This window comes from Chamaea fasciata, unplaced genomic scaffold, assembly GCF_029207755.1.
Source record: "Chamaea fasciata isolate MVZ Bird 193981 ecotype frontalis unplaced genomic scaffold, bChaFas1.0.hap1 SCAF_20, whole genome shotgun sequence".
Taxonomy (NCBI): Eukaryota; Metazoa; Chordata; class Aves; order Passeriformes; family Sylviidae; genus Chamaea; species Chamaea fasciata.
The window spans coordinates 7,768,424-7,783,644 of NW_027094105.1; the positions used below are offsets into that span (position 1 = coordinate 7,768,424).

Genomic DNA, 15,221 nt, shown 5'->3' on the forward strand with positions numbered 1-15,221 from the left:
CCCTCCCAAATCCAGGAGGGGATTTAAACAGCTTTATCACTGCACCTTCTGCAGACCTGCGGAGCAGCCCCTGAGCTCACAGGACTGAACTTCATGGCAGGAAAAGCAAACTGAGAAGAGCAGCCCAGTTAACCTCCAAGATAAATCCCCGTTCTCTTGGTTGCTGCCACAAAGAGGAATTTCTCTGTCCTGCCTTTTCTTCCTGCCATCACTTGGATGCGTTTCCACGCTTGGCAGGAATACCTGGGGAGCTGCAGGGACAGCGACAGGAGCAGGGACAGCGACAGGAGCAGGGACATGCTGGGGCTGGGGCAGCAAAGAAAACACCACCACATCCAACAGCCCTGCAGGAAACTTCTTCCCAGCCCCACAGAGCGGGGAGTTTGCCTCTTGTCCCCACCTTATTTCTGTTTTCTGAAGCAACTCGGTGCATCTCCCCTCATTATTCCTCAAGCAGACACCACCAGTGAGGGGCGGCAGTTTCTGCCCCAACCTTGGCACCCCAAATCCGAATTTCAGGATCCAAACTACACCTCTGTGCACTTTTCACATGTTTCAGGCCAGCTTTGCTCAGCACACACCAAGGGCCAGGAAATCAAACAGCCCAGCCTTCCCCAAACAGAAGCACCACGAGGAGCAGAGCCATCATTCAGCTCCCTCCTTTCCCCCTGAAATGTCTTTTTTTCCCCCAGAAATTCCAAGATAATCACCCAAAATTCCAAGATAATCACAGATCACAGATAACCATTGGTATCAAAAACCCTCTTTCACTTCACCCTCTGCAAACAACTGGAAGGAAAAAGTTTCCCTCTCCATACCTTGCATCTCTTAACTCTCTCTCTACCGATCCTCCAGCTGGTTTCCTAATCCTAAAGCAGGATCTGAATTCCAAATTCTAAATTCCAGCCTGGCACCCTTAATGAACACAACTGGCTAATGTCTCTTACCTGACCTTCCTTTCAGTCGGGTCACTCGTATTTATGGTCATGCTTCATTTTCCCTCAAGTGTGCCCTCGTTACCTCATTTACTCATTTACATTTGAGAGGAGAACAGGGTAAAAAAATGGATTTAATGGACCTGGAAAAAAAATGGAGGAAAACCACAAGAATCTAAAGATCTGCTTGTTTCCCAGATCTTTAGATTTGGATCACCACCAGGAACTTGCTGCCGTTCATTTTCATCAGTTCTTCCCTCTCCACAAGCCTTTCTGTGGCAAGGCAGAGCTGGAAAAGCATCTGGGGAGAGCGAAGTGCCTGAAGTCAAACGGGGTTTGGGCCATTTTACACCCTTTAGTCCTTGCAGAAGTGTCTGCTGCAGCTCATGCTGAGACTTCACAGAATGAACGGCTCCCAGCACGGAACTCTGCTTCCAAAAAGCTTTCTCCAGCATCACCTGCCAGCCCAAGTGGCTGCATCCCATCTGAGCTGCTCCCAGGTTTCCCAGCACTGCCCTTTCCCTGCGCTTTGCAGGTCCCTGGCACTGTGAAAACACCAATCCCAAAGCTGAGCATCCCTGGCCACATCCCTCCACGCAGGGCTCGTGGTCTGAACCTTCCTTTGCCTTTTAAACTCTCCCCCTGCTCAAGGTGAAGCCCGAGGAGCTGCCAGAGCAGGGGGGTGAGGTGGTGAAGGTTCAGGCTCCGCTGCCCCTCTGAAGGACAACTGCTCTTCTGTGAGCCATTGGGAGAGGAGAGGCGCATTAAAACCACGGATCCGTGGAAGCCCTGAGCCTGGAAAACACCTCCAAGATCATCCAGTCCAACCTCAGCACCGCCAAGCCCCCCATGAAAAGAATAAGGCGGGGGGGTGTGCCCAGTGCTGCGGCAAGAGTGAAACCCCTTTATGTCCCCAAAGCAGCTGGGGACAGGAGAGGTGCCCCCAGCACGTCCCCAGTGGGAGATTGAGGCTGGGGCACCCCTCTGCCAGGTGAGGGGCGCAGAGGGTGTCCTCACACCACAGCTGTCCCCTCCCCTGGCCACCAGCCCCCGTCCCACACACACAGAGCAGAGTCACGGGGATGAGTCTGGGCTCTCCGTCAGGGCAACTGATCCAGCAAAACCAACTGGGATGCAGCCAAAGGGCTCTGCAGCCCGAAATCCGCCCTTCAAGGAGGGTTCCTTCATCCTAAAGGGGGGATTTCACAGCCAAACCTGCTGTGCTTCAGGCCAGCCCAGTCCTTTGTGCATACAGAGGGAAAACCTCCTCCCCATCCCATCCCATCCCATCCCATCCCATCCCATCCCATCCCATCCCATCCCATCCCATCCCATCCCATCCCATCCCATCCCATCCCATCCCTGCTCCCCCCTCCAGCTCCCAGCCTGCAAGCTGAGGGGTTGGAATTCTGGAAACTTTGATTTTTGGATTTTGGCATACAGTGGTGTGTGTGGGGCAAGATGGAAACTTCAGGGTGGAGGTTGGTTGTTCTTTTCTTCACCTTCTTCTCCCTTCTTCTTCATGGCCTTGGGTGGTTTTCTGTAACTGGTTGATGGAATCTGCATTGCAGGTTATTGGGTTTAAAGGAAAAATAATTTAGGTGGCATTTCATAATTGGATGGATTGTCCTGGAAAAGACTTTGTAGAGATAGAGGGGTACTCCATTTTACCTGCATAGACCACTGTGTACTAAAATCCTAAAATCTAAGTTCCCAGAACTCCAGCAGGTGAGGGGGATTCAGACAGGAGCAATCTGTAATTCCCCTGCACTGCTCTGCTTAGTGGATCCACCACAAGTGCTGTGGAATCAGGACCTGGTCCAAAGCTGCCCCGACTCCAACATCAGGACCAAAACCTCCTCCCTGGCATTTTTCTTCACGCCTCAGTCCTGCAAACCTCGAAGTTACTCATTAACTGAGTTTTCAGCGTCACTTTGCAAGTCTTTGTGCCCTTGGAAATGCAGGAAAAGCCTGAAGCATTGCACAAGTGCTCCTTTCTCCACTTAAAGAAAAAACCAAACAAAAAACAAAACCCTAACAAAACCTCCAGAAACAGCCTTACAGGAGTGCTGGGTTTAAAATAATTCACTTTGAAGGTACCTAAACCACAGCCCCTGAGTTCTCTGCATGTCCATGCTCCAGCCAGGGAGCAGAAGGTCCAGAAGAGCCAGGAAGGCCCTTCCTTAAAGGACAACCATGGTGAGAAGGCAAAGGACGTGGCCCCAAAAAAACCCACCAAAATCCCTGCAGGGTTCAGGGCTCCCCTAAATCCTCAGCCCCACAGCTTCCCTGCAAACCCCTTTCCTGAGCTTCTTCTCAGAGCTTTGCCCCCACAGCTGTCCCAGTTTACTCCCCCCAAAAAATCCCATCTGGCAGCTCCCCAGGAGAAACAGCCCTGTGCAAACACGGCCCAGCAGGATGCCAGCAAACAAGCCTTAACCCTTTTCCCTCCCCCAAATCCCTCATTTTCTTTTCCCTTTCCCATCTCCCATCTCTTTTAGGATCCCCAGCCAGGGGAACAACCCCCGTGTCCCAGTCTGGGGAAGTTGTGATCCCAGGACGGGCTCGACATTCCATCAATGCACAAATGGAATTTGCCGAGAGGCAATGTAAGAGTCGATGCTTCACACTCCAGTAATTAGAACAATATTATGAAGGGGAAAAAAAATTTAAAAATTAAAAAAAAAAAAAGGGTGAGGGGGAGGGCAGAGCTCCCATGGGGACTTGGCTGGAGGAGGGAAGGGGCTGAGCAAACACCCAGAGTCCAGAGAGGCCCCAAGGCAAGAGCCCTTCAGAGGATCCCTGCAGGTTGGACTTCAACCAAAACCTTCTCCACTTCCCAGCCCTCCACTTTTCTACACAGGAGTGTTTTGAAATGCAATTTCTTGTTTCGAGATCAAATGTGGGGCTGATGAGCCAGACGCAGCTGCCTCCAGTGCCTCCTCAAGGTCAGGGGGGTTTTTCTGTTTCCAGGCAAGCACACTCAATTCAAGGTCCTGCTCCAGACACTCCCAGTGAGTAATAAACCTCTGCTGTTTTATGAAGAATAAATATCTATTCTTTTAATGAAGAAACCGACGTTGAAGTCTAATCCCACTGAGAACTCAGTCCCAAAAATTCGGATTCTCACAGAAGAGCTGTCATCTGCATCTACAAAAATCAGAACACCCCAAACTGTTGCATCATCTGAATGCACTTAAAATCATCTGTGTTATGAGAGGATGGAACATCCCAGCTGAGAAAAGGAAACAAAACCAGACAAACCCAGATGCTGGTGGGTCCATCTCTGACACCTCCCTGGCCACTGGAGCATCCTCTGCAGGGAACTGGAGCTCCCAGTGCAGAGCCCGCACAGCCAGCTTCACTGGGGGATTCCCAAGGGGTCAGAAAATTCATTTTTAACTAAAAACTCACTTTGCTGCGCAAGTCTGGCCTTGTGTGAGGCCAGCCTGGGAGCAGGGCTGGTGCGGCGCGGGGTTCAGGACACTGCACAATGGTTACTCAGAGCTGCTCAAAGTGGGACTCAGTCAGTTCAGCTCACATCTGCAGCGAGCTGTGATCTCAGCCCCGCTGCTGGAGCACAGAGGTCCCTTTGATAAATCTGTCTGTGCAGGGACTGCAGCCCTATTTCCGCATGAAAGGAATATATTCCAGGGTTTTTTCCCTCAGTGATCTTTGCGGCGCGCTGGCTCGGAAGAGCGCGTCTCTCTCTGTCTCCCCTCGGAGAGCTGCTGCTGCTGCTGCACTCCATCAGGCTCAGGTACAGGCAGGGTAGCTCTGTCTCACACCCTGCCTCTCCCCCAGCACTTATTTCAACCAGTCCCCCGGCACAATCTCCAGTTGTTTGGTGTTCGCTGCGTGTCCTGAGCGGAGTTTGTCACAGGGAGATCACGCCCAGAGCCTGCACTCAAAACCCTCCCACTTTTATTTTCTGAAAGGTCTGGGTGAAGTCTGAATAAGGGGAAGGAAATTTCTGCTTTTTTTTTTTTATTTTCTTGAGAAAACTCGACAGAGTTCCGCTTTTGCGTCCCTTCCCTGCAGAGACGTGCACGTTTTAAATCAGAAAATGCACAAAATCAAGAGAGCTCACCTGCACCCCCACCTGTGTGGGGGTGACATCCAGCTCTGGAGCTGTGTCCCTGCTCCCAGGAGATGTGGGATAGCAGCAGCTCAAGGCACAGGGCTGGTACTGTCTCTCACCACTGCCTGGCATCAAAATTATGCCCCAAAAATGAAGCCTTGCCCCAGGATTAGGATGGGAAACTCCACGAGGACACACAGCGCTGGCTCCATCTGCCACGTTACTTCCAGCCTGTTTGCACCTGAGGTATTTTGAGCCACTTTTCCCCAAAAACTTCACCCCCAGCCTGTGGAATCCCCACTGTCTGTCAGGCAGGGAGGTGAAATCCCCACCACAGCTCTCCCACACGAGCCTCGCTCATTCCAAGGGCTGACTGCAAACATCAGTCAAGCCCACGCTCAGAAATTCCTAAAATTACAACCAAGAGAGGCCTGGAAGAAGAAAAATCCCTGACAGACGCCACAAAATGCAATGCCCACATCACTGGCTTCACCCAGGCTGCGTTAGGGCTGCTGTCCCGCTGCCATGATTAGGCTCTAACCCCTGATTAGCAGGAGGAGGATGATGAGGAAGAGGGGGATTCTGGCTCACACACCATTAACACCGAGGGTGCAAACGAATTTTCTGCAGCAGCACCGTCTGAGGCTCGTTAAGTGGAGCAGCCAAGCACTGAGGGAGAGGCAGGGATGTTGTCCTGCTCCAGATAGGAAAGGATGTCCCACCATCATCGCCCTGGTTTGGAACCAGGCAAGGAACAGCTGGAAAACAAGGGGGACATGATATTTAAGGCACCCTTGCAGGCGTCTGGCTCATTCCAGCTTCCCTTGGGGTGTTTGGAGAGAGGCTTTTCAAAACCTGCTCACAGCAAATTGCTCCTGACCTGGGATTATCCTGCGTTATCACCTGGCTCCTCGGGTGCTGCACCCAGTGCAGAAAGAGCACCCCAGCAGCTCCAGGATATTCCTGGAATTTTCCACCCTTTCCACCCTCACCATCCTCTCCCTCAATGCCCACACCCATCCTGCAGGTGAGAGGAATCACAAAGCCTGCAGGGAGCTCTTGAAGAAATACTTCATTTCTGAAGGAAAAAGAAGGAGAAAGAAAAAAAAAAAATTCCCGTGTCTGGAAGCCCTCCAAGAACAAACAAGCAGCACATTCTGACAGGCAGTGCAACAAAATAGTCCAAGATGGTTTTTTTCTTTCCCCTTTAGCTTCCCCCCATGAAGAAGAGTGGGAGGGAGCTGAGGAGCCTCCCCACCACCCCTGGTTTCTAAAGCTGTCCTTGCCTGGCACGGGCTCAACACCCTGAAATCTCTCTAAACCCAGGAGACTCAGAGAATTCGGGGTGCAAACAGCAAACCTCACCAAACCCCCACCCTGCTGACACAGGTTTCGACACATTTTTATGTCTGCCCTGCTTATTTACTGCACAACATGAACATTTCCCTTCCAGGCAGTGACTTTCCAAAGTAAAACATGGATCTGGCAGGGCCCAGCCTCACCAACCACAGCCCAGCTCTGATGCCTTGGGAAGGCGAGCTGGAACAGAGACTGGACAGAGCTGGAGAATAAAGTAGAGATTTATTAAAGGGCCTTTAGGACACACCTTGGGCAGGGCAAGAGCCTGGCCAGGGCTACACCCAGGGTGGACACAAAATGGTCACAAAATGGACAAACGGTCACGAGGTCTCACACTTTTGTAAGTTTTTTGGTCCATTTGCATATTGGGGTTTAATTGTCCAATTCCAGCCCCAGGCTGTGAGGTCCCATCCTTCTTGTTCCTCCCTCCAGCCCACCCTTGTTTGTGCTTTTGGGCTGAAAGTTGTCCTTGGTGTGCAGCAGGAAAAGGATTTGTTTTGTGCAGAGCTGAGTGGCACTGAGTGTGAGCTCAGAGCTGCACCCCTGGGCAGCACAGAACCTGAAATACACGAAAGATAAAACTTAAAGGCATCATCTCCCCCAGAGCACCCAAATCCTGGGATATCCTGGGGACAGGGCATGGGACACCCAGGCTCCCCCTGGCATCAGGGTGTTCGTGTTCAGGTGTGATATTTCAAGGTATTAACTTGTACCAACTCATCTCTGCCCCAAGAAAACTCACAATTTCCTACAGGAGCTTCTTCCCCTCATTGTTTTGGTTCTTTTTTTTACCCTGTTTGATAGGTTAAGATGCTGTGCTCTGAGCACTGGGGATCGAGGAGGGATCGAGGAGTTCAGCCACGCCAGAACTTCCAGCCTGCTGGTTTCACTTTTTCCTAAACCGCGTTTACACCCATGTGTTAATCTGTCTCTAGAAATGTTAATTATTATTTGTATTATTTGGCCTTGGGACAGTCTCATCATCAGATGCTGAGGGTTTTAATGAAGGAACAGATGAGCTCGTTACAGAAATAAAAAATTCCCTTTATTCCAAGAGTCCCTGAAGTGATATTAGCCAGGATGGATTTCCTTCCTTTCCCAGAGCACATGATGCTGAACAGTTCAGCTCCAGTGATGAGAGATCCACTCCCAGCACCAAGGCACACAAAGCCTGGCTTTGCCTGTTGCCATCTTGCACCCACAATGATCTTCACTGTATCCTGAAGCTCAAAAATCCCATGACATAACCAAGGAGGCTCCAATGAAACCACACAATAGACAGAAATTATTGGTTCACTCAAAAAAAAAAAAAAAAAAAAAAAAAAAAAAGCCTGGCATCTCCCTTCCCCACGTTTTGGACACACACGTGTAGGTGTTTTAACGCTCACAGGTTGTTTTTTTTCCAAAGTAGAAAAAAAAAAAGGATCCTTCCCTCTCTGATCATGTCTATAATTAACAAAAGGAGAACTCAAGACAAATCAAGAAGGCACAAGGAAATCGATTCCATACACATTAAGGATCCGCATTTATCCACGTCCTGATCAATACTCTGGATGCCAAAGCGCTTCCATCACTGCTCCAGGCCCAGCTGCAGAATCCTCCCATCACCACTGAGAGAGTTACAAAAAGATCCTGCCCACACTTGTTTGATCTGAAACACAACACACCCCAAGTGTGACCCCTTGGAAAAATACTGGGGAAAGCAGCCAAGAAAGGGGAAATAATAATAATAATAATAATAATAATAATAATAATAATAATGGCAAAACTTCCCAGAATGAACATTTCTGGCTCTGCCATTGCACTGAGAATGTGGGCATCTACAAATAGTCTGGAGTTTTTTTAAGTAGGGGAGAAAGGAAAGGGGAAAAGCAGAGAATTTGCCAGAATTTGCACAGCCCTTTCAGCACCAAGTGCCCCAGGCAACTGCGAAAATCCAGTCTCTACCGGGGCTAAACTCAGAGCAAAGAGAAATTATCAAGATTTGGAGCCCTAAAAATGTTCATTTCTGGAGGAGCGGCTGCACCAGCACATCCCTCACAGCAAACATTGCCCGGGGAATGGTCCTGGCACAGCACAGCTAAAGGAACTCCTGCCTCAGGCCTGACTGGCCCAAAACTCTGTTGTTGTGTGCTTGTGTTTTGGGGAAGTTCAGCATCAGGGTTTGTGCACCTGCCAGCACAGCCCCACCAATGTCCTCGGGGTGAGCAGGAGGGTCCCCACAGACCCCAATCCCAACCCAGGAGCTCCCAAAGCCCGAATGAACCCTCAGGCTGGCAAAGGGAGGGAAGAACAAACCCAACCCAGCCTGCTTTTACCATTTGGAGTGCTCATCCCAACGTCCAACTCTCCAGAACAACTCCAGCAAGGTCATTAAAACACCAGTGGCCAAACCCAAACGTGCCCACAGCTCCGGCAGCGGGGAGTTAATCATCAACTGAGCGCAGTCACAGCCCTGCACAAGCATCCTGGGCTGCCTTCCCATGTTCTCCTGCACTTCCCAGAGCTGGGGACTCTCCCTCAGGCAAGAACTGAAGTCTGGGATAAACCCTGGTGTGGGCACATGTGGCTCCTTCCCGAGTGGGGACAAAGTGCCAACAACCACCGGGCACTCAAGGAGTTAAGTGGGGTTTCTTCCACGCAATGACACAAAAATCTCCTGGCAGGCCAGTTACTCTACTGCTCCCTGGGGCATTTAAAATTTTAAAAAATAATAAAATGAAATATAAAACACACACGCCCTTCTTTTGGAGAACTCTCCTCCCTTCCCTCCCCACCCGCCGTGCTGACACAGAGATCCGAGATGCTCCCAGCTGCCACAGGATCCCCCCGGGCACACAGCCAATGCCACAGAGCAGTCTGAGGAGCTGGCACAACATGCCACAGCACGGGAAGCCCAGTCCAGCTCCCTGAGCCTCGGGGGATTTGTAAAAATCAGGGGCAGGGCCAGGATGGGACACCCAGCCTGGCTGCTCTCCGCTCCCAGACACTATTGCTGCGGGCACTCCGTGGTGCAGAGAGAAAACACGCTGCTTTTAATACTTTCTGGGCTCCAGGAGGTCAGAAAAAAAACCACAACAAAACAACAACCCTAAAGTCAAAATGAGAGAAGAGGAGCTGCTCCCACCAGCAGCAGGTCACAGCTGGCACAGCCGTATATCCGGAATCTCTGCACTTTCTGCCTTTTTATATTAATTCATATAAATCTCACCCCTTTCTCTGCCCAAACCGTGTTAAAAAGGCACCCTTAAAAATACTGCTGCAGGGCTGGTGGCTCCTACACGAGATGCTGGAGGGAGGGGAATTCTCAGCAGAGAAACAGAAACGCCAACCACCAAGTCTCGGTTATGAATCCCTTAAATAATTCTGTCAGTGCTCCCCACTCTCCTGTCTGAAAGAGAGCAGAAAACAGAATTTGCTGGCTCTCTGGCAGCAGGGTGGGGTGTGACAGAAAGGGATGGGGGGGCCTGTGGCAGCTGAGCTCTCCCAACCCATCCAAATGGATGCCAAGGGGGAATCCCTCACTTGGAAGATGCTCCAGCCACGGTGCTGGGGACAAAGAGCATCCAGTGAGGACAGCCTGGATCCCCCCAGAGTTTTCCAGGAAGGATCCCCACCAGCCCCTCAGGAGGAGGAAGGGGACACCCTAAAACTAAAAAAAATCCCCCGGATATTTGGAGCAATTCCTTCAAACTTATAAAGGACACCCTTAGCCTTAACTCTGATTTCACCCCTTCCTCCAGGGCAGCTCGTGGCGCAGCCACTGGAGCGTGCCAGGCTCGGGGCCACCTCCCCAGCACCCACATCCTCTCCCTGGCACTGCAGCCACACAAAGATAAGGCTGCTTGGAGCCCTGCCCCAGCCACACACCAGCAAAAATCTGTGTGGGTTCAGCTGGGAGGAAGAATTGACCCCGACCCTGCTCCAGCTGCCAGGTGGGTGCAGCTCTGTCTCCCCAGCCTCTGGAGCAGAACCAGAGTGGAAAACACGACTTGAATCTCAGTCCCAGCATCTCCTCCTCTTTCTGCTGACCTGTGAATCGCTTCCCTTTTTCATTTTTAGAGCAGCATCATTTTTTATCTGTGGGGCAGGGGAGGAAAGACCCTTATCTTGCCAAAAAAAATACCAAAAAAAAAAACCCCAAAAAAAGCCTTTTTCAACCAGAGCAAGAACTTCAAAAGGAGTTCAGGATGATTAAATCCACAGTCAGGAGGGAAGAGAGGAGCGGGAGGCTAATAAATGGCACGCTCCACAGGTTTATGAATATTTGAACTATATTTCTTAAAAAAAAAAAATTGTACATTACTGCAAGTTATTTAAAATGAGTAACTCCTTTTAATGAACCTGGCTACCATCACGCTGACTAATAGAGTAATAAAGAGTTTAATCCATATTTATGTACATTTTATGTCATTACGGTTGGTGCCAATAAATTAGCAAGTCCAATAAGAGTTTGATTTTATACCATCACTGCTACTAAATGTGTAACAACACACGCTACATGAGCACCAGCTTTTTTATTTTATTTCTTTTTTTAAGAGCCAGGCTGTACTAACAGAGACTGGGCACAGCAACCCCCTGCAGAATCAGACCCTAGGTAGGGATGAGGGAATATTAACTGGGGTTTTACTCCTGCGTCCCGCAGCCATGGAGAAAACACTTCCGCAGATGCCACTGGTGATCATGGAGAACTCTGAGCCACTTTAAAGGGATCAAACATTCAAAAATAATTAATATAACTACGTTCTTTCGAAGGGGCAATGGGTAGGAATACAGGCACCAGCATCTCAGGTCACTTCTGTCATAAAACACAGCACAGACCCCACCACAGCAGGACTGCTTAGAGACTGGACATGGGGGGCAAAAAGGGTTGGCTGTGAGCAATTTCAGCTGGCCATGAGCAACTGGAATGGCCTTTGGGCTCCCCTGGGCAGCTGGGAGACCCTGCAGACCACAGGGAATGTGATGCATCCGTTTGGCAGGAGCCCGAGAACACCCGTTCCCCCACAGAAATCCCACGTTTCCAGCCCCACTGGGGTTTTGGCTGGAGAAGCCCATACAATTCATGATCCCATTTCACCAGCTGACAGCAGAAGTACCTTCTCAACTCAGAGAAGAAGCAAAACCAGGAGTAAACCTGGAGTAGAGGAGCCCCAGGCAGGGTTGGAAGGGGCTCCACTGCTCCCACGGCAGCTCGTCCTTGCAGCAGCCCTGGCTCAGGAGCCACAAGGAGTGCTGAAAACGTGGAAACCTCTCTCAGAATAACAGCTGGGCCAGGCAAGACCGAATGATCTGATTTTTTCAGTCCCCTTTTAAAGCACCAGTGGTTTTCTAACACTAAAAAAACCCTGAAGATTTCAAAGCCCTTTAAGCAGAGGTTGGCACCACGTCCCCGCCTTTCTCCTCAGTAATAACACCCCAGCAACCCCAAAAGCTGCTGGTAATTGCTGTCCCAGAGGTCTTTGGGTTTGGAGGAGAGGAACAATTCTCCCAGCGGCATCCAGAGAGGAAACACCCAACACCACCCCATCAAAACCCCTCTGCAATTAAACACTGGGCTGTTACTGTCCTCCGTCAGAAACGCCTCCTACATGGTGTCAGTGTCTTGCAACCAAAAAAAAAAAAATAAAAATACCATTGATCTGAGCAGTGAATAGCTGCAGGAAGAATTTTTTGTGTGTGAAGTCTGTGTCTGGCCAGTGGGGAGGTGGATTAGAGGCTCCTTTTTGCTCTCGCCGTGACTCAAAACGGAAAAGGAGCTCTGGTCAACAGCAGATTTTTCCCTGTTTATTTGCTTTGCCACTGCTGAACACAGATCTGAGGATAATGTGGGAATGAAAGGTGGCGAAGACAATGGGAATGTTTTGACAGGCTTCCAGAGGGATTTAGGGTGGTGCAGAGCTGGACAGCTGATACCTCCACTATGCTGATAAAAAAAAAAAAAAGGTTTTTGTACAGGGAGTCTCATGCTTCCCACATTTTCTATGGTTGGTTGAGGGTGACGACGCACATGAAAACAGGCACGATGCAGGCAGTAAAATACATTTGGATCTCTTGGAAGTTTATGACACATTTCTTTCCCAAGCCTCCTAAAAAACCAGATTGCTCTGAGAAAAGAGGGAGCGGCAAATCACCTCCCCACCTCACAAAGCTGAATGCACCCCCAAAAAGCGAACAGGGGGAGGGAAGAGCTGTTCCCTCAGCAGTCCAGAGAGGAAAGCAAACTGTGCTCATCAGCTGATGTGCTCCAGCAGTGTTTAACACCAGGCCCTATTAACAGGCATCAGAGGCAATCTGAAACTGCACAAAGCAAGAGACAATGTGACGATAAAGCAGCATTTTAATTAGCGGCAGTTCCTTCCCCAGCCCAAAAGGTTCCTTCTGTGCATTCATATTCCCAGAACAACAACTGCCTTCTTGTATTCCATAAATCAAAAAAAAAAAAAACCTCATAAAACAAGGCACTGCAATCGCACATTCCACATAACGGTCCAGAAATAAATTAGGCAATAAATATCAAATAATATATCCCCATCAGCAGTGAAAATCTACTCCTTGGGTAATCAGAAGGGAAGATGCCTTGCAGCAGCTTGTGTCAGGCAGCTCGAAACAGGTAAAACAATACAGAGCTCTAATAAATCTTTTATCACCTTTTCTGCTGAAGAATATAGCAATTGTCCTGGGTAATGGCTTCCCTGAGCCCTGTGTCCATCAGCCCTGACGCAGTTGCTGTCAAAGCCATGGGATCAGAACGAGAGGCACTTGTCAGAACCAGGCAGAGTTTTTTTCCTTGTTCGGTGTTTGGTGCCAACCATCACTTACAGCAACACGTTTCTGAGAAGCTCAGGGCACTCACCTCACCCTGCCAGGAAACTCCCTGACCCCACAGACACTCCCTGGCCACGTCACAAAAATTCAGTGGTGATTTCAGCAGAGTTATTTTGCTCTGCAGAGGTGGCAGCAGACGGGGAAGGACTGAGCGAGGTGTGGACCTCACACGAGGTTTTGGTTCCTCTCAAAAAACACATGGCTCACATCCCTGAGAGACTGATCCCAGAGAGTTTTTGATCTAAAGCAGAAAATCTGAAGGCTTGGTCTGCCTTCATTGAGGACACAGCAGAATCAACCCCCAAATATACTTAAACAACTCCTAAATCCACTGAGGGCGCAGCAGAATCCTAAATACACCACAAGCACAGGGGAACTGGTGCCCAGTTCTCAGAGGCTGCTCAGAAAACCACAAAACCTTTGTATTTCCATCCCAAACCTGGAGCACAAACCCAGGGAACCGCCCCAGTTGTTCATCCCTTCCCAGGAGCTCAGGAGTAACTCTTACCTTCCCGAAATCCCGCACGTCGAAGAGGTCAAAGGGATCGAAGAGGTCGCTGTTCCTTAACCCAAATTTGTCGTGGCACACTTTTAGGAAGGTCCTGATGTTCTTCAAACACAGAAACTGGGGGAGAAAAAGGAGAAAAGGAGAGGAAAAGTGAGCGAGACAAGCACAAACTGTAACTTGAGACAGCAAATATCTCGATTATTATCTCGATTTATAACTTGAGAAAGCAAAATAGTTAAACGCAAGACGAGTGGAGCAAGGACTGAGAAACTCTCAGTGCAAAGGCAGGCAGGGGTTTATTTGTTGTTTCTGAGGGTGTCAGGCTCCTGTGTTCTCAGCTGCACACCAGGAACACAACGCCCCTTTGAAAAACAAGTTTCTCCCAAGGTAACGTCGCAGAAGGGCTGCAAAAAACCAAGCCAGGACGACTTTCAAGGTCGAAGGCAAATATAAATTACAGCTGATGTTGCACACAAGGCCGGTGTTGAACATTCTAACCATTTCCAGCATGACCCCATTGGGTTCCCTACAGAGGGGACACGTGTTACAGCACCAGGACAAGGGGGAATGGATTTCTATTGGCAGAGGGCAGGGATAAACGGGATATTGGGGAGGAATTCTTCCCTGTGAGGGTGGTGAGACCCCGCTCAGAGAAGCTGCGGCTGCCCCTGGATCCCTGGAATTGTCCAAGGCCAGGCTGGACAGGGCTTTGAACAACCTGGGGTAGAGGAAAGTGTCCTTTCCCAGGGGTCAGACTACAATCTGATCTACAACATCCAACCCAAACCTTTGGTTATCCAGCAAGGCTGACTGGCAGAGCAACATCAAGTTTATCTTTTAAGAAAATCCTGTCTTTGGCTATAGCAATAAAAGGTGGTTTATCCACAGTCCTCAGGGATTCTGAAGCCGGAGGATCTTGCTCCTGGCAGCGCAGGGGCTAAAGGAGAGAAAACCAGAAATCTGCTTCGTTTTTGCAGGTGCCTCACCTCCATCCTTCACCTGCTGAGCCAGGCAACGAACTTCCCTTCCTTCTGCACCCTCGCTGCAAAATACCTTCAATTTATCCCTGTATCTTTAGGCAACTCTTCACTTTTTTTTTTTCCCAGTCAATTCCTTCTTACATATATCCAACCAACGTGTCAGAATCCTTAAGGAAATCAACCCGTTCGGGGGTGAATCAGCCCCATGTGACCGACAGGCAGAGGAGCCAAGCTGCCTTTGGGTGGATTCCCTCAGCCTGCCTCTGTCGCACGGCACAATCCCGGCTCCCCGAGCTGCCACCAGGCACGAACCACATAAAAACTTCACCCGGGGTTCAAAGCGAAAGAAAATAGCTTAATTTTCTCTTAATTAAAAGAATCAAAGCAGAGTCTTTGGGGCTGTGGTATCTCCGCAGACTCGTTAGCGCTGCTTTGGGGATCAGACACGAGGTTTTCCAGCCGTGGATTAGCAAAACCACCTCATTAGCAGGAGAGCAAGAAATGACCTTTTACCCTTGTCCCCCACGCCA

General features: G+C 49.8%; 1 protein-coding gene across 1 annotated transcript in view; it reads right to left on the minus strand.

Annotated features, from left to right (window-relative positions):
* Nucleotides 1-15,221, minus strand: part of VAV2 (vav guanine nucleotide exchange factor 2) — a 124,896-nt gene that overhangs the window by 82,682 nt on the left and 26,993 nt on the right. Inside the window, exon 2 of the mRNA XM_066201608.1 lies at nucleotides 13,712-13,828. Within this exon, the coding sequence (XP_066057705.1) occupies nucleotides 13,712-13,828 (117 nt within the window). The remainder of the gene's footprint in view (nucleotides 1-13,711; nucleotides 13,829-15,221) is intronic.